Raw genomic sequence first — 21,844 nt, 5'->3', positions numbered from 1 at the left:
TCGCAACGGAGAGCAACTTCAAGCTCCCCTGTTACGTAGCCCCCAACCTGGACCCTCAGGCGTTCGCCACAGACGCAATGACAGTAGATTGGAACAATTGGGAGAGGATTTATCTGTTCCCTCCAATAAATTTACTGCTGAAAGTTTTACACAAACTAAGGACATTCAAAGGTCAACCAGCTCTAGTAGCCCCCTATTGGCCGAAGAGCAGTTGGTTCCCTCTCCTTCAGGAACTGGGATTGCGGAGTCTTCGGATTCCCAAGCCCATTCTGACCCAGACAGTACAAACCAAGACTGTGTCAGCTTCCTCAAGGATTCAAGATGCCCTAGCTTTATGGACTTTATAAAGTTCGCAGCCCAAAAAGGAGCAAACATTGACCCTGTCAATACTCTGTTTTTAGAATCAGATAAAAGAGATTCTACTATTAAACAATATGACTCAGCAGTCAAAAAGTTAGCCTCCTTCCTGAAAGCATCTGAAGCCAAAATTATGACGACTAATTTAGGAGTTTCCTTCTTTAGGTCACTGTTTGAGAAAGGTCTGGCTCCCGCCACTATTACCACAGTCAAGTCGGCATTGAAGAAAGTATTTCTTTACGGCTTTAAAATCGACCTTACAGATTCCTATTTTTCATCCATCCCCAGAGCATGCGCTCGTCTGAGACCAGTATCACGTCCACATTTGGTTACTTGGTTTCTCAATGACGTCCTTAAGTTAGCATCAGAGTTGGATAACTTCCATTGCTCTTATCAGGATCTGTTAAGGAAAACCTTATTTTTACTTAGTTTGGCTTCAGGTGCTAGAATTTCAGAGCTGTCAGCTCTCACTAGAGGTGATAATTTTGTTAACTTCCTCCCATCCGGAGAAGTCCTCCTCTCCCCTGACCCTAGATTTTTAGCTAAGAACGAAGACCCACAGGACAGGTGGTCTCCTTGGAAGGTGGTGCCCCTTCCTCAAGATCAATCTTTATGTCCAGTCCATACACTTAAATCTTACCTCTCAAGAACTCCACAGAGTAAGTCGGGTCCTCTTTTTATCAGGGAAAAAGGTGGTACTCTTTCTCTTAATGGTATAAGGCAACAAGTTCTGTATTTCATTAAACAAGCCAACCCAGACTCAGTTCCTAAAGTTCATGATATTCGAGCAGTGGCTACTTATGTTAATTATTTTCATAATATGGACTTTTCAGAGTTATCAAAATATACGGGTTGGAAATCACCTCTAGTGTTTAAACGCCACTATTTAAAATCACTCGAAGCCCTGAAATATTCTACTGTAGCAGTGGGAAGTGTCATCTCCCCACCTTAAATAATTATATCCTTTCCTTTTCCCCCCCGCCCGCCTACCTCATTTGCTTCTCTGCTTATTCTCCTGGTTGTTTATGCCTCACTGCCTAGCTCTTCATATTGATATTTGTATTTGATGATGGAAAACTGTAATCTGACTAGCCATAATTGTTTTTCTTATGGGTACTGGACAGTTTTTGTTTGGCTCCATGTACCCCGGATAATTGTGTGTGTTATATTCATTAGTCTTGTCTCTTACGTGTTTAAGCCTAAGTTTACATATATAGTTTTAAGGTTGTTTTTCTTGTTCTGTGCACATTTCATGTTTCACTACTTTTAAGTAATTTTAAGATTTTGAGGTTTTTTCCCCATCAGACCGGGGACCTCCATTGTTTTGTAGTGCTAAGTTTATTGGTGTGCCTTAAAATTAAGTTACCTTACTTTTAAGTATTCTTGCTTCATGGAAGAGATTCCTTAATTAAAGTTATTTTCGTTACAATTTTGCCTTTTCTTCAGGTTACCCTCCTTTTTTCCAGTAGTAGCAGTCTTGGCATGATTCTCTATCACTATTTCACCGGCTGACACGGGACTGGACTCAGAAAAGGGATTTTGACAAAGGAAAAATCTATTTCTGAGGAAGGTCCCGTGTCACCCGGTGACCCTCCCTGTCTAGTCTAGTACTCCCCCCCCTAATTGCGCATGCCAAGTCTGGGGTTAGTGCTAGCATGGAATGAAGTAGGTGGCGCTGGTGTCGCCGTCCTGGCGGGTGTTGAGTGTGGGAGCTGTAACGGCTCACCGCTCTTTTACGGGGGTTTTGATAAGGAGAGATCTTTCGAGTATATTTCCGTGGTAGTGGTATTTCACTCACCCTTTATTATACCGACGTCTTCTAAAAGACGATCGACTGGGGGTAGTAACCCCAGCTTTCCTGAAAGCTCTTTTTCTCTGGTATATCTAGCATTGTTATACCTAGAAATTCGTGCTGTAATGGAATTTCACCGGGTGACACGGGACCTTCCTCAGAAATAGATTTTTCCTTTGTCAAAATCCCTTTTTCGCCGATGAAAATGCCGAGCATTGGGAAGAAGGAGCTTCCCCAGTGGTGGAGAAAAGAAATCCCTTACGGATTAAGCGTGAGGGAGGAAAGATGAAGGAAGCCTTACCTTGCTCCCTCTTAGCAGAAAACCAAACTGCAATCTCCTCGAGTACCTTCGTAGAAGACGAAGAAAGCACCATTGTGGGGAGCCTAGGACTGTCATCTGGATGGCTCCTCATCAGGAAGGTCAAGGTAGGCAAGACCAGGGGCTAGCTGGAGACAAAAAAGGGGTGGAAAGCTAGCTCTCAAATACTGAACGAGAGCTGCATAGGCTAGGAGATCTGCGGTCAGAAATGAGTGCTTGGCGCTCCAAGCAGTAGACTGATACTGAAGAGTTGGTGCTGGACGCTTGGAGCTGGCACTGGGCACTTGGCAACTGGCACTGAGTGCTTGGGAGTTGGTGCCGGGCGCTCGGAAACTGGTGGCAGACGCTCAGAAGCTGGCGTCGGGCACTCGTGAGGGGATGGGCGCTTGAATGAAGACTGTTAAAGTTAGCTTACTGTATATCTTCGCGACATTAGGTGTGATCAGCATTTTAAAAAAACCAAAATAACGCTTGGCTAACTTGCTAGGACTGTCTCTGTAATCACCTGTTTCCCACCAGATGGCATTGGAATGTTAACATTCTTGTCAGAATTCTTCATGCCATGCCCTTATGCAGACGGTGTGAATCGGAGTTAACAATAATTTTGATGATTTCTGGCTGATTTTCTCCTGTACAGTATTGTACTTGTTTTCTGTTTTTGCATTATGTCATCTACAACAAGAAAATATGAAAGCATTAGGCTGTATAGGAGAGAGTTTGTGGAAACCGAATGTTTTGGTTGTCCAGGATGGCCACGTATGTTAGCCTAGCTGTTGAGGCACGAGCGTGATTTGCTAGATGTGATGATAATGAGGAGTGATCTGATGAGAGGATGAAATTTTGTGAAGTACTGAAAGGTGCTAGAGACCAATAGATTACGTAGACAATTCGTTGGGGCACACCTTAAGCCTAATCAATCTTTTCCTTTTGTCTTCCGGTGTTGCTTCTCCTCCTCCATTAGCCTAACTGGTAGCCTGGGGTAATTCCTCTCTCACTTCTTCTGCTCTGCCTCCTTTTGCTCCCTATGTGGTTCAGGAGAAAAAAGAATAGGTTGGTAAGACATTTGACTGTAAATACTGGGGCAAAGATCCTCCCCCACACCCCTTTAGTGATCCACCTTTTTCCTTTTCCCCTGCAAGAGAGGTATCAGAGCCTTGGCATCTGTCTGTAGCCAGTCCTCTGGATTGCCCTGTGGCCGTTGGTCTTTTCCACACACAGGGAACCATGGCGTGTCTCGTGACCAAGGTCTGTGCCCTTCACTACCTCTCTCAACCGTCTCTACAGTTCAGATTCAACGCATTTCTTGTCTCAACAAGTTTATTCATATTACTCCCTTTTTGATGAGTCATTCAGTTCAGTCCTGGCAGCCTTTCGAATGGGCAAAGGATGATTCCTGTCGAAATGTAGGACATGTACTTACACATCCCGGTACACCTTCAGTCAAAGTAAAGTATTCTCTTGTGAGTTGAAGTTTTAGCAGTAATGGAGTCAACTGCTTGGTATCAGAGTAGTTCTCTCATACTTGGACTACTGGTTTGTTCTCCCCAATTTGTTTGTATGATGACCTTGAGGGTGAAGATTTGTGTTTTATGTCTATCCTCAGGGGTGGGCATTTTGTTCAATGTTGACTAATATATGCTTTCCTGATCCAGTCAGTTTCTTATCTGGGGATGAAGATCAGCTCTCTCTTTTTGGTTGTTTTCCAATAGAGATAGACAGACAATTTTCTACCACTTTTGAGAATTGTAATGGGTTGGCCTCTAGACCGCAAGAACCTTTACAATGTCCTCAGATGTCTCGGGGGCAGACTGGGGCCCCATTCTGAGAAATATTTGATGCCGGGGAGTTGGAATGTAAAACACCCTACAACTCTTGGCAGTTTGGAATGGTCTTATGCAAGTCTCGATTCTTAAGTAAGACAACAAGGCGACATAGATCAAGAGATTTGTTAAGGCTAGCAATGAACCTTCCTTATCCTTTGGACAGAGTCCAGCAATATCATTCCATCACCTCGTTTTGTCCTAGGGAAGAACTATTTTTGAAGATCAACTCACCAGAAAAGGGCAAAGTCTTCAGTCAGATAGTCTCCTCTTTCTCAGGTTTGCCAGAAGTTGTGGAACCTTTGGGGAGACCCAAACACCCATTTGTTCATGACTGCCCAAATCACTACACTACCAGTTAACTGCCCTCCATGCCAGGATCCTCAGGCATCGGCAGAATCCTTCAAGAATGGTAGAATCTAGACCTTTATGCTTTTCCTCTGTTTGCCGTTTTGAGGAAATACTCAAGTTGTGAGCTTTGCAGAACACAAGGATGATTTTGATATCTCATTTGTGGCCCCTAAGGGACTGGGTCCCCTAACTTCCTTTCCTGCCAGACAGTCCCATTCAAGATTCCATCAAACCTCCACATGCTTCATCTGACCATGTGGAGATTGTCAATTGTCTGTTATGGGCTACGGGCATTTCTAGAATGACCAAGAAAGCAAACCGTAAATCTAGAAGGCCCTCCACTGTTACACTTGTGTATCAGTAACAGTGGTTAGTTTATTGATCTTGGTGCTTGTCAAAAGTGATATCCAGTACCCGTTCCACTACATATCCTGATTTAAGTTATACCAGTATCTGAGGTGCGCAAAGCAGTTTTCTGTCACCGCGATCAAAGGATACCACTTTACACTGCTTTCAGTTCTGCATCATGCTGACTGGAATGTTGCTCATGATTTAAAGTTTGAAGAGGTTTTCAATCTTTTGTGCTGGAAATTTCATCTTACTATCATGATTTGCAATGAAATTTACACATAGTCCTTCAGTTTTTAACATGGCCTCAGTCGAGCCGCTTGATAAGGCAGCAACTGAGAACTTTGAAGACACTTTCCTTTTAGCTCTTTCTGCAGAAAAGTGTATTAGTGAGCTTCAAGCCCTTTCTTGTACCTGGGCTTTGTTCTAGTGGCAACCTCTCTCTTTTCTTTAATTGATTAGAGAAAAGATGTAGAGGTGAAAGCCCTTCTGAGAGTTGTGACAGTGCCTAATTTAGCTGCTTTGGTAGGCAATTAAGAAGTGGCTGTCTTTATGTCCAGTTAGACCTATTAAGGGTTTATATTCGTGAGCTTCAAGGCCTTTCTTGCTTTTGGGCTTTGTTCTAGTGACAACCTCTCTCTTCTTTCATTGCTTCGAGAAAAGATATAGACATAAAAGCCCTTCCCAGATTTGTGACAGTCCTAATTTAACTGCTTAGGTAGGCAATGCAGTGGCTGTCTTATGTCCATTTAGAACTCCTAAGGGTTACCTGGACAGACATAAACCTTTAAGAGGAGTTAAGAGTTTACCTGTGGTGTTAGAAGGCCAACCACTCCTGTGTCCAAGATGGCTAAAGCCAATGCACACAGAGTTGATTCCTGAGCTTTTACCATACCACTCCTGTGTCCAAGATGGCTAAAGCCAATGCACACAGAGTTGATTCCTGAGCTTTTACCATTTTTAGAAATAATCCTCATGGCTTTTGTACCATAAACATGTCTTTATTTCCTTTAAAACCTTCTTCTCGAGAAGATTGTCATGCAGCTCAAGGGAGATGTAACTGTTTTTGCCTCATTACATTATTTGCGAGAATGTTCAAATTTAGTATGAGATGTAAAGCCCTTAGTCCTATCATTGCAGCGGGGACACTTTCTCCTGAACCAAATATAATAGTAACCTTGCTCTCTATCTTATTTTTAGTTGTTTGGAAATCCTGCTATTGAATTTTGGAAGCATGAAGGTACACATTGGTGTATAGGAGCGCACCTTCATATATGAAAGTGGTAGCTGTCTTTAGTTTTGGACTGTCGGTTATGGGCTTTCGACTCAGGCACAGGAGTGACAAGTACTCTACAAGATAGAGTCCTTTTTTCCCTGTAAGGATCCTCTGACAAGTCTCGTTGCAAGGGCCGTACACCCTGTTGTGGTTCCAATATCTGGCAACAGGCAGGAATGTTCAGAAGCTTTTTTCTCCCCTTTTTAAAAAAGCCTTTAGTTTATTTGACTGAACATTGTTTCTCTGGTGGCACTAACTCACCATCCTCATTCAATGTGGTAGCTGGCTAATTTTACCAGTAGGTAAGATGCATACCAAATAATGAAAATGTTAAAGATAAAATTACCTAATGTTAAGTGAAAACCCACCCAGCCTCTCCACATCTTAGTGGGTGGTCATGAAGAATTCTGATAAGAATGTAAACCTTCCAATGCTGCCTGGTCAGAAACAGGTGATTACAGAGACAGTCCCAGCAGGTCAGCCAAGCATTATTCTGGTTTTTTTAAATGCTGATCACACCTAATGCTGCAAAGATATAAGCTAACTTTAATAGTATGTAATTATCCAAATAATTAATTTTATCATAAAAATTTTCATTTTGCTAACCAGGCCATTTAGCTACCCTTCTTAACTTTCATTAGGCTGGCCAAAAGGATTAGACCTCATTTAATACTTTGCAACTCCTTAAAAATTTAATGATCAGTTAAACTGAAAATGAAAACTGACTAAACTTCTTTTAAAGATTTGTTTCCAATACATGACAGGAAGCGCGTTACAAGTTGGAAAATCTCTAAAGATATTTTTTATATATATGTTGATCTCCATTCTCTGCTTTCATGGACTGGTTTGTGTGGGTTACTCATCAAACACCATGGGTCAGATGAATGTGACTTTTATGAAGATAGACAGAATATAAAATTTTGGCCAAGGACCAAGGGCTGGGACCTATGAGGTCATTCAGCGCTGAAAGGAAAACTGAGAGTAAGAGGGTTAAAAGGTGTAACAGGAGAAAAACCTTGTAGGTGCTCTCTTAAACACTGATAGAAGAGAGCAGAAAGTAAGATGGAAGAAAGAATATGAATGGAGGTACAGTAAAAGGAATGAAAGGGGTTGCAGCTAGGGGGCAAGGGGATGTTGCAAAGAACCTCAAGCAATGCCTACTGTGCACTAACGGCACTACTCCCCTACGGGGGCGGCCAATATGAAGACAGGATAATTCAACTTCAATGTGGCATTCTTTTAAAAGAGAGCACCACAACAAACCAACAGTTATTTTAATCTGTTCTCTTATCCGATTCATTATTCCACTATTCCTGCCATTTACTATAGGTGATGGGTGTAAGGGACAGTAACATATCACTAAAAGGAATACTGTAGGTGTATTTGATCTACTCAAGTGCCTGCAGCTTTGGCTGCTCAACAACATCTGTATATTCTTTAATGCCTACATGAGCATGGATCCAACATTTTCAACATTTACACCCAATTCATATAATTTGTGGAATGAAATGAATTTGTTCATCATGTGAATTTTTAGGACAATAATTCTGAGGGGAGTCTATAGCATTACTAGTCACTGAAAAATACAATTTTAGAGGTAGAATGTTTTTAACATTTTTGACTGCTGATAAGACAGGCTTTCAGCAACTCCTTTTCTCATTATTACATCCATCAACTTGCACTTTCATCTTCTCTATATTATCACATGCTCTAGGACATTCTTTAATTTTTGAAACCACATATTCCCAGCACTCAAAATCTGTCACTACACCAGTCACTTTAAACTTAATGTATATCATTTCTTTATCTACAACCTACTTTTACATTCAGAATCACCAAACAGACCATTCTTTGTTTCCCCAAACTGTTTGGCATAGATTTAGGATCTCTCAAAACTTTCCCCTCTCACTTTTTCCATTCCTATACCATATACTGTACAGCTTTATATAAAAATATTACTGATTAGTAAGCTCTCAAATTTTACAGCAGCTAAAACAGTTGTGAAACAAAACTCAAATTAAGATTATTGTATTACAAAATTAAAAATTCAGAATAGCAAAATACTGCTCTAATATGAATAACATATGTGCACATACTGAAAGCTATTAATTAGGTACTAGCAAGTCAACAGATTACCTCTGGACAGGATAAAGGTACTAAAAATCTACACAAAATGATTCAATCAAGATGCTTACCTGTGACTGATTGCTTAAACAATGTTACACCTGAAGTGCTAGGATACAAGCAACATGGCATAAATAGCAAAGCAAGAAAGCGATGAACAGCAATGGCATAAATAGCACAGCATCAATTTGGAGAACACACACTCTTACCTCTGTTATGCCAGTTACCTGCAATATAAATTGCAATATAAAATACCATAAGTGTTTATTCCATGTAAGTGCACTCTTTAGTAACCTTTCATCATTCATACTTGAAACAAGGCGTTCACTACGCATGTTTTCCTCCCAAGATTAACATTCCATTTCACTACCTATATCTTCTAAAATTTAACATAAAATATCACTTTAACATCTGAATGGATAAACATAAAATCATCATTTTCAAAAATGACAAAAATAGGTATACCAATAAACACTTCACAAAAAAAAAAAAGGTAAATGAAAGTCCATAAAATGGCAGACATTTTTTTTCACCACACGGGAGTACAGACAAGCTTAGTCATACATAATCACAATAAAAAAAGCTGACCTTATATTACACATGGGTAGAGAGAGAGATGTGGCTGTCAGTACTGAAAATTAAATGCTTTACTATCATCTGTTTTAAAAATTCCTACTTCAGCAGTAAATCCAAGGAGCTACAAATGAGAAAAAGTGAAGTCTACTTTTCTTAGTTGTGTTGATGAAGATGAGTAAACAGCCTAAAGCAATCAGGATTTACTAATACAAAAACTCCTCAAAGTTTTTATTCCTAATTTGACTATATCACGATTTTCTTATTAATGGAGAAAGTAGCTGTAAGTAGAAGGTGGGTTACTGAAAGATATTGGAACAACTTTACGAAAACAGAAATGGAACTACCAGCATACTCAAAATGTGTTTATCATTTGACCTAAATTAATTTAAATTGGCACAGCCAAAACCCTCTCAAATAAGATGATGTTAAATGTTTATACTGTACTAATATATTTACAACCTCATACAAAAGAAAGCTGTGACTGTGGCCTAGGTCTGTCTCTTTCAGCATCAAACAGCCATGTCTACTCTCTCAAAATCAGCCCAGTGTTGTCTTATGCAATATACTGATGAGCCATATAGCAATTAAATTCTTAAATGGCACTTGAGCATAGGTAAGTACTTTAAAATTCTCAAATTTGACCGCTTACATACAATTCCCTATGAGGATTAATGACAACAAAAAGGGGAAAAAATATTTTTCATGCATTAACAATTTTATGCCTCAGTAAACCAGACAACTAGCATCAAACTACGTTATGAACTGAAGTGTCATTTCAGAATTTATGATCATGATCTTGTCACTAAGAGTTTGGTTGTATTTGATACAACTTCTAACCCAATACTTAGCTAAAGAAAATACACGACGCGTTAACAGCATCAAACTGTGTGTCAACATAACAGGCTAACACAATTAGTTCTATATCTTGTTATTTGCAAGTGTCAAATTGCATCAGCATACGAGCTGATAGAGCTACTTTTGTAACTTTCTAATTCCTCTCAAAACATCACATTACAGTAGTTTATCCTGTCAAATAATACACACTGCAAGGTAAGACTTACAAGCCTGCAGGGCATATAAGTCACTATCTTCATGGAAATGTTGGACACCTCTATATGACTTCAAAATACATGGAATGATGTGGAGCAAACAGTTTCAATCATTAAAGACCCAGGATGCTAAGACACCATGAGAAACTAGTGAACAAAATCTTAGCAAGCTCAGTAATAAGTAGAGCTTGGAACTATGTTTGTACAATTAATTATAATCACTGTGAAAAATAATTACTCTTACTTAAGTGCAGTTTAATTCAATTACAATACTTAAAAATATTGTATTTTGGTCCATCACAATTGTTAAAGAATTTGAGTTCTTACACAATTTACATCGCTCCTAAAACTGCAACTGCTAATGCAGTATGCATGAAATAAAGTACAGTACTGGAACTCTTACAATAGATTTTCTGGAAATTAGTAGTACAGTACTAAAAATCAGCCAAGTACATCATTTACAAAAGTTTGCTTGCACTAAAAAATTATCTGAGTGTACAAGAGTTTAGCTCAAGAGCCAAACAGTTATCACACATTTCTTTTAAACTTGGCTAAGCTACATGACTAGGCCTAGTTAATAAAAATCTGCAGTGCTATGTATAACATACACTACAGTCTTAAAAAAAATTTAATCAATTTCTGCATGTTTTTTTCTGGGACTATAAAAAATGAATAAGGAAGAGATTTTACACATACATTAAAGGCAATACCAAGTGCACATACTGTTTTCACATATATGGATCAGATATTGAATTATAGCAATTATTTTGTGAACACTGACTTTCATCCTTTACTTCATAAGGCTACAATCAGCACAGCAAAGATGGCAAAATTCTCCATGCACACATATCTCACTTGAAGTAATAAAATATAAACTCATCAAAGGTACTACTTTAAATATTCTGTGACAGCAAATCCCCATAAAATGAGATAAAATTAAGTCTCTTCAAAATGCAGCTTTCAATTTTCAATAAAAAAATTCTCCCTAACCTTGAGAATCTTCAACTGTCACCACTGCAACAAATGGTAAACTGTAAAATATACTGTATACAACTCACGCAAAGGTGAGCTTAAATACTTTGCACAGTCCTGCACTACTTTCATCAAGCCCTTCCCAAAAATGCTCTGGGTATAAAACTACTATTTTTCATACCAATGGACATTCCGGGGGACAGTGGTATAATGCCCTACAGTTAACAGACTTAAAGAACATCACCCACAATCTGACAGTACAGTTTAATATTTACTTCACTGCTTGTTTCCTTTGTCTGATAGGTCCATTACAAATTTTTAAGAATGTCTCATACCTCTGCTAAAAGTTCTGAAGAGAATGAAATATCAAAAATGGTTGTGTTTATCATATAACTAAATGTAAATTCATTCGCTAAGTCTAAAAAACCCTGGTTTTGGTTTGTCAAACTCCTCAGACAAGGCATATTTCCATTTCCTTAAGAATTCTGCGGATCACAACTTTTAACTTGTTTGTAAAAACACTTAAAATGAGTTTCATTCCTGCGACACATTCACTGAGAATAAATGAGGCTTGAACTAGCCTGTGTTATTCAAGAATTTAAATATTAAAAGACTAGTTTAAGATGAAGATCTACACTGGTGAATCCTTTGTCACACTGCCCTTAGATTCACTTTTCTTCAGTTCCTCCTCTTTCTGCTCTTCCTTCAAGATAGCTTCCTTGTCATCTTTTTCACTGCAAAACATAATGATTCCATCAATAACTGTTTCTCTACCATGAAGGTAATGATATGTGGTGAGATTTACTTTTACAAAGAATAAAACTACTCTACTATTAAAGCTTTGAATTAAATTACCGTACTGAAATTTTCAATAAAATTATGGTTCTTAACCACATACATATATTTATGAAAGCTTTCCATTAGTCTACAACTGAAGGGGCAAAACACTTGAGGTATGTATAATGTCTGTATCTTGTACAAAAAAAAATTAGTAATATTATAGCAAGCAAAATGTTATATAGCAAGCATTTTTAAAACACCTTGTTACTCACCTGAAGGTTAGCATCAATATTGTAAGGCTATTCTAATTATAAGCAAGTTAGCATGCAACACTAAATCAGGGTTGGTTGGTTGTATGATCGCTGACTTCCTTCTGAAGACAAAAGACTACCCAGTGATCTTGCAGAAGACACTGAAGACTGCATATACAAAGGTGATGAGCTTTCTTCTGGTGGTGAATAAAATCCATCGTCTAATCTGTCTACACTCTGACTCAGATTTGGATACTTAGGACGCTCTACAAAATACAATGTGGTAACTGTTTTATGGTTACTTTTCTCAGAAGCAGGAGTTGACGGTTTCTTGAGGGCTGGAACTGGTGGTGGCGGAACTTTTGGCTTCCTTGGTTGAGATATTTTCACTGACGGAGAGGAAAACTCTCCATCCTGAGTTTCAAAGTTCAGTGGCTTCTTAGTGGGTATCTCAGCCACTTTATTTGAGATTATAGGTTGTGCTCTCATTTGTTTATCATATTCAGCAACCCCAAATGCTACTTGTGGTTTTTTCAAATAAAATGGAGCATCATCAGGCTGATAAAATGTGGTATATGAGTTCTGGCTGGGTGGTTGATATGTTGACTGAGGAATGAATTCAGCAACAAAATTTTCCATGCTAGCATTAGATGGAGATTCCAAGCGACGATGAGAAATTGATTCTCTACTGGTTCCCTGTCCTAGTGCATCTACTGACAATCTATCTAAAGCTTCCTTGCTGGACATAACATATCTTATTTTTGACCTACTATCCATAACTTTAAATTCACTCTCCTCTAGGTCCTTCACTTCTTCATATAAAGAAGCTTTAAGTGAACACTGACTCCCTGTAGAGGATGGCATATATCTATTCTTGCCATTGTTGAGAAGGTTTTCATGACTGCAAGTTAGCTTTGTTTCAGGATTTCTTACAGGAAGAGGTGGTTTTACTTGTCTGCTCCTACAAGGTACAGCCGATTCTGGCATATATGAATACCTTATTGGAACTTTAACCTTAAAAGGAACATCGTATGTTGAATCAACTGATGAGTCAGAGTCATAATCTAAAGCTGGCGTGCTTTTACTACTTCGTATGCGACTATTTGCATTAAATACTGGATTCTCCATGGCTAACTTCCAACTAAGTGGATGTCCATCTTGCCCATACCCTATTTCCTCATATGCATTTTTAATACTTCCTGCAAAATTACTGTCCATTTTTGTAGATGTGTTTTTCAAATCATTACTTGTTTTTTCAAAAGAACTTGGCATATCTTCTAAATGATGACTTTCTGAATATGACCTTCTATAACTGTCAACAAAATGACGAGGCGTTCTTCGAATTCTAGCAGTAGGCGTCTGTGTTTGTGGACTCTGTTTCTGCATTTGAGCCAAAATCTTTCCTTGATGTACATTTATGAATTTTGAATTTACTGGTGAATTCTTGACATGTAGACTTCTGAAAATATTGTGAGTAAAGTGCAAAATTGACAGTGTGATTGCATGACATACACATATGGCATGCATTTATCACAGAGGATTCATTCACTAAACAACAAACTCAAATTTTTGTGCAGGCTTAGATTCAATAGTGTAGCAATGAGCATTTAATATAATCATATTTGGTGGAGTTTTTTGTATCCTATTTGGTGGAGTTTTTTGTATCCAAGTCCAAAAATACAAAATTTCTAAATAAAATCTGACAAACATGAGGGATATTTAATATCATGATAAATGATGAAAATAAATTAAGAGATTTTAATTGTTTATAAAGAAAACAAGGTGTTTAATATAAAATACAGTACAGTGGGTCCCCGGTAGATTGCGGATCAGCAGCCGTGCCTTCAGTTAATCGTGGGTTTTTCTATGAAACTTATCTTCAAATATACAGGTATCCTGGATAATTCACTAATTCGAGAATTTTTTCGCAGAGCAATATTCACTAATTGTGTTATTTTAATTTTATTTTCATGACTAAATACATTTTTTTCTGATAAAAAATTGTTTCACTAATTTTCAGATACTGTATTAAAGTAAACACAGCAAAATATCAATAAAATGCTAAATTACAATCCTGCAAAATCACAAAACAGCTTACCAATGAAAACACCTCAGTTCAAACCTGCCTCTCTCTCTCTCTCTCTCTCTCTCTCTCTCTCTCTCTCTCTCTCTCTCTCTCTCTCTCTCTCTCTCTCTCTCTCAGTATACATATCCTTTAATGAAAAACTACAAAATATCAATGAAATGTTATTTCACTTACAGCATCCATTTATACTGTATTATTATATTGACCTAGTATCATCGTAATACATATAAAGAAAGAACAGATCATCCCGACATTTGTAATTGTTTTTACAGACATAAACGTATGTACATAGGTACATGTTGCCATATTTTTTCTTTCTCTGATTTACTGCACCGTACCTCAATAATACATTCATTTCTTTTAGCAACTAAAAAATTATTTTCCTAATTCTTTCAGTACTAGGTTCAATCAGCTGATTCTGAGAAGTAAACATTACAAATGTTGGGATGATCAGTTTTTTATACATATTACAATGATAACAGATCATCATAATTATACAGTATAAATGGATTCTGCAAGTGAAATAACATTTTATTGATATTTTGCTGTGTTTACATTAATATTAATATTTGAAAATTAGTAAATCATTGTAACATGTACATACAAGAGAATATTTTATTACTGATTACTGCATTCATAATTTTTTTAATGCATATTTAAATATTTAAATATGTAATTACAGTATTTAACTCTACTTGTGAATTCCCAATGTTTCCTTTATCTGCAAGAATCAAATAGGACAGCTTCAATACTGTCTGAGAGACAATGGCTCTGCCTGAATATAGGGGTAACCTGATTATGTAGTTTTCACACGTAGCTGTAAGCCATATATTTTTAAGGGTAATGTTGTAAGGTGACTTTGAAATTATATTAAAGGGTTTTAGGATGATGGTTTAAGGTATATTTGGTGTCTGAACTACATATTAAAATTGGCAGTGAAATATTAAAATAGGCAGTTATAAGCATTTTTAGAGGGGGATATCAACTTCACTCGTATTTTCGCTTAACATGGGTGGTTGTGGTCCCTAATCCCCGCGATTACAGGGACATACTGTACTGTACAGTATATGCAAACTGAAAAAAATAAATGGCACAATTCTAAGTAAACTGTGTTTGATCTTTAAGTTATCCAGAAGGGAAACTAATTACAGTACAATATGTGCCTAAATCTAAACCTGCATCTGAGCTCAAGAAGATCAATTTTACAGTGGGTAACAATGAAAGACAACAGAAAGGGAAAAACCCTATATCCAATGCATGATACATTATGAGAAAATCTGGCTTAAGAAAATGTAAATTTTTAGTTAACTCTCATGCCTGACAATCACCATTATGAATGAACTTCACTTGAAAGTATGTGACATATTCAACAGACTATCTTTAGGCATACTGAAATTTCTTTTTTTTTATATTCTCATAATAAGCCAGCTTCAAACTCACTGAAAAATAAGAAACTGCTATAACTAACCAATGTATTTATTCCAATGTTCACAACATGCATAAGGTATAGAGTAATGATGCCCATTTCTGGTTCTTTTATTACCTTTTCACAGTCATAGGATTTAGGTTTCTAGTGTAAGTGCATAATGGTAACTCCCTTGCTGCAATAAGTTTGGAAAGTCTTTTATCCTTCATAAATTAATTTTGCAGTACATGATACTCGTAATATTTTGCATAATTCTGCACTTTGATATCTGTATGTTACAACACAAAATGCTATTTCATAGTCTTTTCATACACTGGCAAAGCCATTAAATAAAGCCACTGTTCTAGCAACAAAAATCAAAATACTACTGATTCTTTATGATGGTAAATCACAAGTGTGATACAAGCTATCAATTAGCTCTCTGGGTAAATGCAGAGCTTTATTTTTAATGACACATTTCACGCACACCACTAAGTAAGATGTCTAAAATCTAACAACAGTGCTTAAATGGAGTTAAAGATTATACCATATCTAGTATTTGAAGACACCTTGAAAACTTCACTGGTAATAATAATGATCATACATATTCAAGTCACAACAAATTCTTTCATTAATTTATGCTGCTGGGATGGGGAAGTCATTAGTACAACATGTTCTGGCCTTGAAGATGCACCCCAGTTTTGACTAGCAAAATTTTGAAAACAACTGAAGTGAACATGTCAGCAAACTGAAATACTGAATACACTACAAAGTACTGTATTGTATGCAGTACAGTACAGTATAAAATCCCCAGCCATTTTGCATCAGAGATTTCCTTAGTCATCAGTGCCTCAGTGCATGAAACTGGATGGAGCTACAGTTGGTGGAATACTGTAAGATTTTGATTGTATTGGATGTAGATTTATGCAATAATTTTTTTTAATATCAGACAAAGGATACTAAAAATCACAAAAGGAAATAATAGAAATATGGAACAGCATTTCATTGCACCATCATATGCATTTGGTTAGTGTACTCCATAGTTTTGAAACATAATGGAGTTATGAGATTGCAATGCTCATGCACTTATCAGAGAACCAGAAAATAAGTGGTCGTGGTGCAGCAAAGGAGTTAATTTTTTTAATGATCTAATAAAAGATTTCCTTGAAAAGGGACATATACTGTTACCTACTGTTACAGTAAATGTTAATTACTACAGTTAAGATACATTACAGGTATTTCATATGAAATATAAAATATTTCAATATTACATATTCTATCTTATCAAAAAATTATTAAAATACTTTACCTATGAGAAAAAGTAAAATGAATCAAGTATGTATAATAATTATGAGTAAAAAAATAGGAAATTTCAGTCTCCTGACGATTCAAAGCAGAGATAACAGCTCAAGCTTCCAAAGGTTTCTGCAACAGAACCCAAATAACAACTTTCTCCACAGTGAAAATTAGAAAGATGTATCGCCATCAACTTAGGATTACAGAAGCTAGTTAACATTCACTATGAAAAACAATATAAAAAGAATTCAAGGAAAATTTTATACACGATCATTCAGAAAGGACAGTCACTTTACAATATTCACACAACTGAAAACAAAACTACAGTACACTATTCACAAATATTTTCTGCAAAAGTACAAAAAACACATGTAACATATTCTAACTGGTACAAACTTCATTATCAAATGCTTATATTGTAATTAAAAAATGTATTTTACACAAGTAATCTGAAATGAAAATACATCAGTATGTTGGGCATCATGTACTGTTATAATGTGCAAATGTTTTATGTATAGTAGGTCTCCCCTAAATTTCCCTATTTGGGATTCTCGGTAAGATTACGAGACAAAGCAGAATGTATATTAAACTTTTTGGAGATCTTAAAACTTAGTTTCACTAACATATCAATATCATAGTAAATTTACTTGCTAATCTGACACACACCAAATACTACTTTCCATTTAAATCAATGTTCTCAGAGTAAAAAAAACATTGTACAGTGCACAGCTGATCCCATACTGCTTTCTGTAGCTGTAACATAAGCTGGGTTACAGTGCTAAACATTTGTATTTTCTTGATGAAGCTTTGATTTTACAGTAGATTTTGCATTTACTGATTGAAGCTGTGATTTTCACTAATACATGAAATCAAAATATTTGTCTGGGCAGGATGATTTTGTAAAATGTCAGTGACAAACCCCTTTCATTTATATTTGTTTGCAGATATACAAATGTACCAAAGGTATGTAATGAAATTTGTCCTTACAGCTGATCCAGATACAAATTATGTTAAAGCACAAAAAATTGAAATTTGTCTCGCACATGTATACAGTAGATACTGTACACAAAATTAAACATAAAATCTAAAAAGTAATAAAAAAATCTCGCAAGTAAAGTACACAAAAAATTGCAATTAGTCTCACACATGTACATTATACAAAAGATATTGTACACAAAATTAAACATAAAATCCAACAAGCAATAAAATAATCTTACACAAGTAAAGTACACTTTTACTTTTGGAGTTATACTACTAGCTTAAGCTCCCTTGGCAACTTCTTACTGAGTCTGAAAACTAAATATTAGATGTACAGCATTAAACATTGCTTTGCACAACATTCCATACAATCTCATTTGCAAAAGCATGCTATGAATATGCTGAAACATTAAGGTTTAAAAACTAGTTAAACTTGCAGTCCTTGTTAACTGCTTTTAAAGTCCTTAAAGAATGAGTGAAAAAAACTAAGCATGTAAATTCCAAAAATGCAAAAGCCATACAAATAAACATGCCTGCTGTTAAATGCAGAGCTGTTAATTCATGCAACATTTCCATTTTATCAAAAAGTATTTCAAATCAATAATTCAGTAGCATCAGTGTCACTTCCAGTGCAAGAAAACATGCTAAAAATCTACTTCTGCTCAACATTGTAATACGTGCAGTGAAACATGAAACACAGACACCCTAGAACACCACAACATAAAGGATGAACCTCCCATGAATAAAAAAAAAACACACACATAATGAAGGAGTTAGAAAGTGCTATTTGATTTTTTGGAGGCTTCACCCTACCCTTGAATCATAGGTGTGGTTTCAGTGGGTTCAGTCACCTCCTTGGCCTTCTCATCAGTTTCCTGCTGGACTGGTTTGGCATCTTCTTCTTTTACAGGTTTCATCTCACCATTTCCCTCGTGTTTCTCATCACTGGAGTGGGATATTGCGGAAATCCTAGGTTAGCATTAGGCAAAAGTCCCATAGCACTATAAAATTGTCTGTTAATGAGCCTCTGGCAAGCAAATAAACCTTTATGGAGGTCTGTATTGCATAACAAGCAAAGGATGTTTATACCTAGTGACTTCCTACTAGGCACTTCAATAACAAGCACCTAGGATGCAGGCTAATGGTATAACTTTCATGAGCTTCTGAAATTAGCTCAAAAGCTGTTCCAATGGATGAGAGCATTGTGAGTCAAGTACAGGTATATATATATATATATAAAAGAAATTTAAAGGCTTACATTACAGAATAAATTGTGTTAATTCCATTTCAATATTGCAGACAAAAATTGTTTCTGGTTCATAACAAGTATTAATAATCCTTGTTTCAATTGGTTTTTTTTTTTTTGTTAAATACTTTAGCTGCTACAACAGGTTGAATCTTTAATGTTAGTCTACTTATTTTAGTAACAGAAATACACTCATTTTCCAACTGCAGTTTACCTGAGTACCAACTCTAATATCGTATAGCCATACTCTATACTGAAATTCAAACACAAAATCTACAGTATTATTTTGTATCTTGAAGAGCACCACCAACAAAAAAGGGAAAACATAAGGATCCATCGTATATAAAACTTTCCTCAAGCCTCAAGAAGGAAACTTTTTCTTTATCCTATTTGACTTGCAGTGGTTTTGAAAAATAAGATGAAATCTACATATTACCTAGTCATGACATCTGAAATTTATATATAATTTTTCACTAATGAGTGCATGAAAAGTACACAAAAACACTTTACAATATGTAATGTCAATTAACGGTGTCAAAGCACTGAATTACCCTAAAATAACTCCAATAACATAAATAAGTTACAGTTATTTCTCTATACTATTCAAACTATGATTTCCTTACCCTGAATACTATAAAATATGTACAGTATAGCTTTATTAACTGAACAGAGTACATTAATATTTCTTGTGAAGCAATCAACGAACACTGACACATCGGCAAACATTTTTGAAAAAGCTAATTTTTGTAAGTAAAAATAATATACGAAAAAGCAGCGTTAACTACACATTGAAAATATTAAGCATGAATTAAAATTTCCGCTCTGGCGAATGTAAAATAAATAAAAAACAATAAACAAGGAATGAATTGACTTAGGAATTAGATTACCAAATTTTGGGTTAGTCAGACATTCAACAGTTATATGCAAATCTAACTCTTGACTATATTTTGCCATACCAAAATTGCGCTTCAAAAATTATATTCATACCACTAACAATGAAATCTATCTTTAAATGGTATCAGTTAGTAGTTTTCCAAACAAAATTCACATTCATTAAACATGCAAGTCAAATTATAAGAAATTGAGACATGGAAAAAAGTCATACTGGATGCATATAAATTTAAGCAATTGGAATTATTTTGGGCTCTCTTACGTCTCCTTCTCAGAAATAATATCAACTTTTTTCTCGAGGTCTTTGGGGACTTCCTTCTCAGGGAGTGGTTTTTCATCGAGAGGTTTGGTTTCATCCTTGGATTCTTCGTTGAGGGTATCAGCACTAAGGGAAGGTGAAGAGTGAAACAAAGTAACATCTACAGAACAATATAGTACTGCTACAGCTATATTACCCCAATGAATGGCTAAAGTATAAAATACTGTACACTACACTTGGAAGCACTCAAGTTAATATTACAGCCTCAATACGATATCAAAGATAACTAATACTTACATAATTACTGGTCTATGACTTAGTAATAGTGTATTAAAGACCCATAGCTGATCTTGGAAGAAGCAGCAGTAGGAAGAGAGGAAGAGAAGCAGCATAGCAAATAACACGAACCATACATACCTTGCGTTCTTGCCGTCTTCAAGCATGGCTTCTTTGTCTTTGTCCTTAGATCCTCTCTTACCCACAATGGCTGCAGTCAAACCAGCATTCTTGGTACAATAGCATATCACATCAGCAACCACAATAACAATGAGTACAACGATGACAATGATGCCGACAATGAGTCCTGTTCCAACTCCACCAGTGGATGGTTGAGGGCCAACTGGGTCTGAAGTACAAGGCATGTTAGCTTTTGTTACTGAATGTCACTACTACCTATTGAACTTATGTTATTAACTGCATCTTTCAATAAATAGTAATGACAATGCAATTCAAAATAAGGCAAAAACAGACATAGTGCATTCTTCCTAATCTGACATAGGGAAATAATGTAATGTATTGTGGCTGAAGAGTAAACTCCCATCGATAACCAAATTCAATGCTCAACTTATTTCTGCTCAGCACTATATCTGTCAATGGCCTAAAATGTAGAATTTTCTGTCACATTATTACAGCTATCATATGTCACAATAACATGAAGCGTGTTAAATACTGTTAATATTGTCACCTCTAGTTTACCATCAAGTCTGTCCTTACAAATATGTTAGTATAAACTACATCTGAAAGTACTTTTAAATTGTTAGGAAGTGAAAACAGCCTCCTGCCCAACTGGTTTTCTACGAAAAGATTTCAGAGTAATGAACACTGACAGCCGCTATGATAGTCGAGATGCTCAAGGGTAATAATAATCATTTGTAGGGAAATCCGTTTCTCCAAGCCACACTTACACTACTCGATGGTGCACTGCTGGCAGGCTACACAGAAGAGTATGGTACGATGGACAGTAGCACTGGTTGACAATGGCGATACTCGACACCAGGCCAGTTCCCTTTAGCCTGCCTTCCCTATGACCCCAGCCTCGTTATGCATATCATGGGTCATTGGGGGGACAGTGGGGAGGGAGGAAGGGAATGCTAGGGACAGACTTGGGAATAGGAGCAACATGTACTTGGGAGGGAAAGGCAAATGCAAGATATTACAGCAGTCCATTTTGGAATATAGGAACATAACAAGACCTTCTGGTTAAAAAAACTTGTAGACAAGAAACAAGTTACAATGAAGTTTAAGAGCTAAACGTGAATTAAGATTATTACAGTGATTTTAGCGAGTTCGTTATTATGGAAAACGGCCCAGTATAGTTGGGTAGCTAGACAATGAAGCTAGTTTACAGCAAATCCCATGGACACCATCACACATATCAATGAACATTTG

General features: G+C 36.5%; 1 protein-coding gene across 16 annotated transcripts in view; it reads right to left on the bottom strand.

Moving 5' to 3' along the window:
* Positions 1 to 8,897: 8,897 nt before the first annotated feature.
* The window catches only part of LOC136838764 (fasciclin-2-like), a 267,449-nt gene continuing 254,502 nt past the window's right edge, over positions 8,898 to 21,844 (bottom strand). For 8 of the 16 annotated variants that reach the window (XM_067104248.1, XM_067104256.1, XM_067104251.1 and 5 more), the window contains 5 exons: positions 20,594 to 20,801; positions 20,180 to 20,302; positions 18,594 to 18,725; positions 12,037 to 13,474; positions 8,898 to 11,718 (listed from right to left, as the gene is read on the bottom strand). In XM_067104248.1, the coding sequence (XP_066960349.1) occupies positions 12,097 to 13,474; positions 18,594 to 18,725; positions 20,180 to 20,302; positions 20,594 to 20,801 (1,841 nt within the window). In that variant the 3' untranslated portion in view covers positions 8,898 to 11,718; positions 12,037 to 12,096. The remainder of the gene's footprint in view (positions 11,719 to 12,036; positions 13,475 to 18,593; positions 18,726 to 20,179; positions 20,303 to 20,593; positions 20,802 to 21,844) is intronic. The other 8 variants (XM_067104261.1, XM_067104264.1, XM_067104265.1 and 5 more) reach the window with 2 other exon arrangements.

The sequence above is a fragment of the Macrobrachium rosenbergii genome, chromosome 5 (genome assembly GCF_040412425.1).
Source record: "Macrobrachium rosenbergii isolate ZJJX-2024 chromosome 5, ASM4041242v1, whole genome shotgun sequence".
In the NCBI taxonomy this organism is placed as follows: Eukaryota; Metazoa; Arthropoda; class Malacostraca; order Decapoda; family Palaemonidae; genus Macrobrachium; species Macrobrachium rosenbergii.
This window is presented reverse-complemented; position numbering and strand designations above follow the sequence as displayed.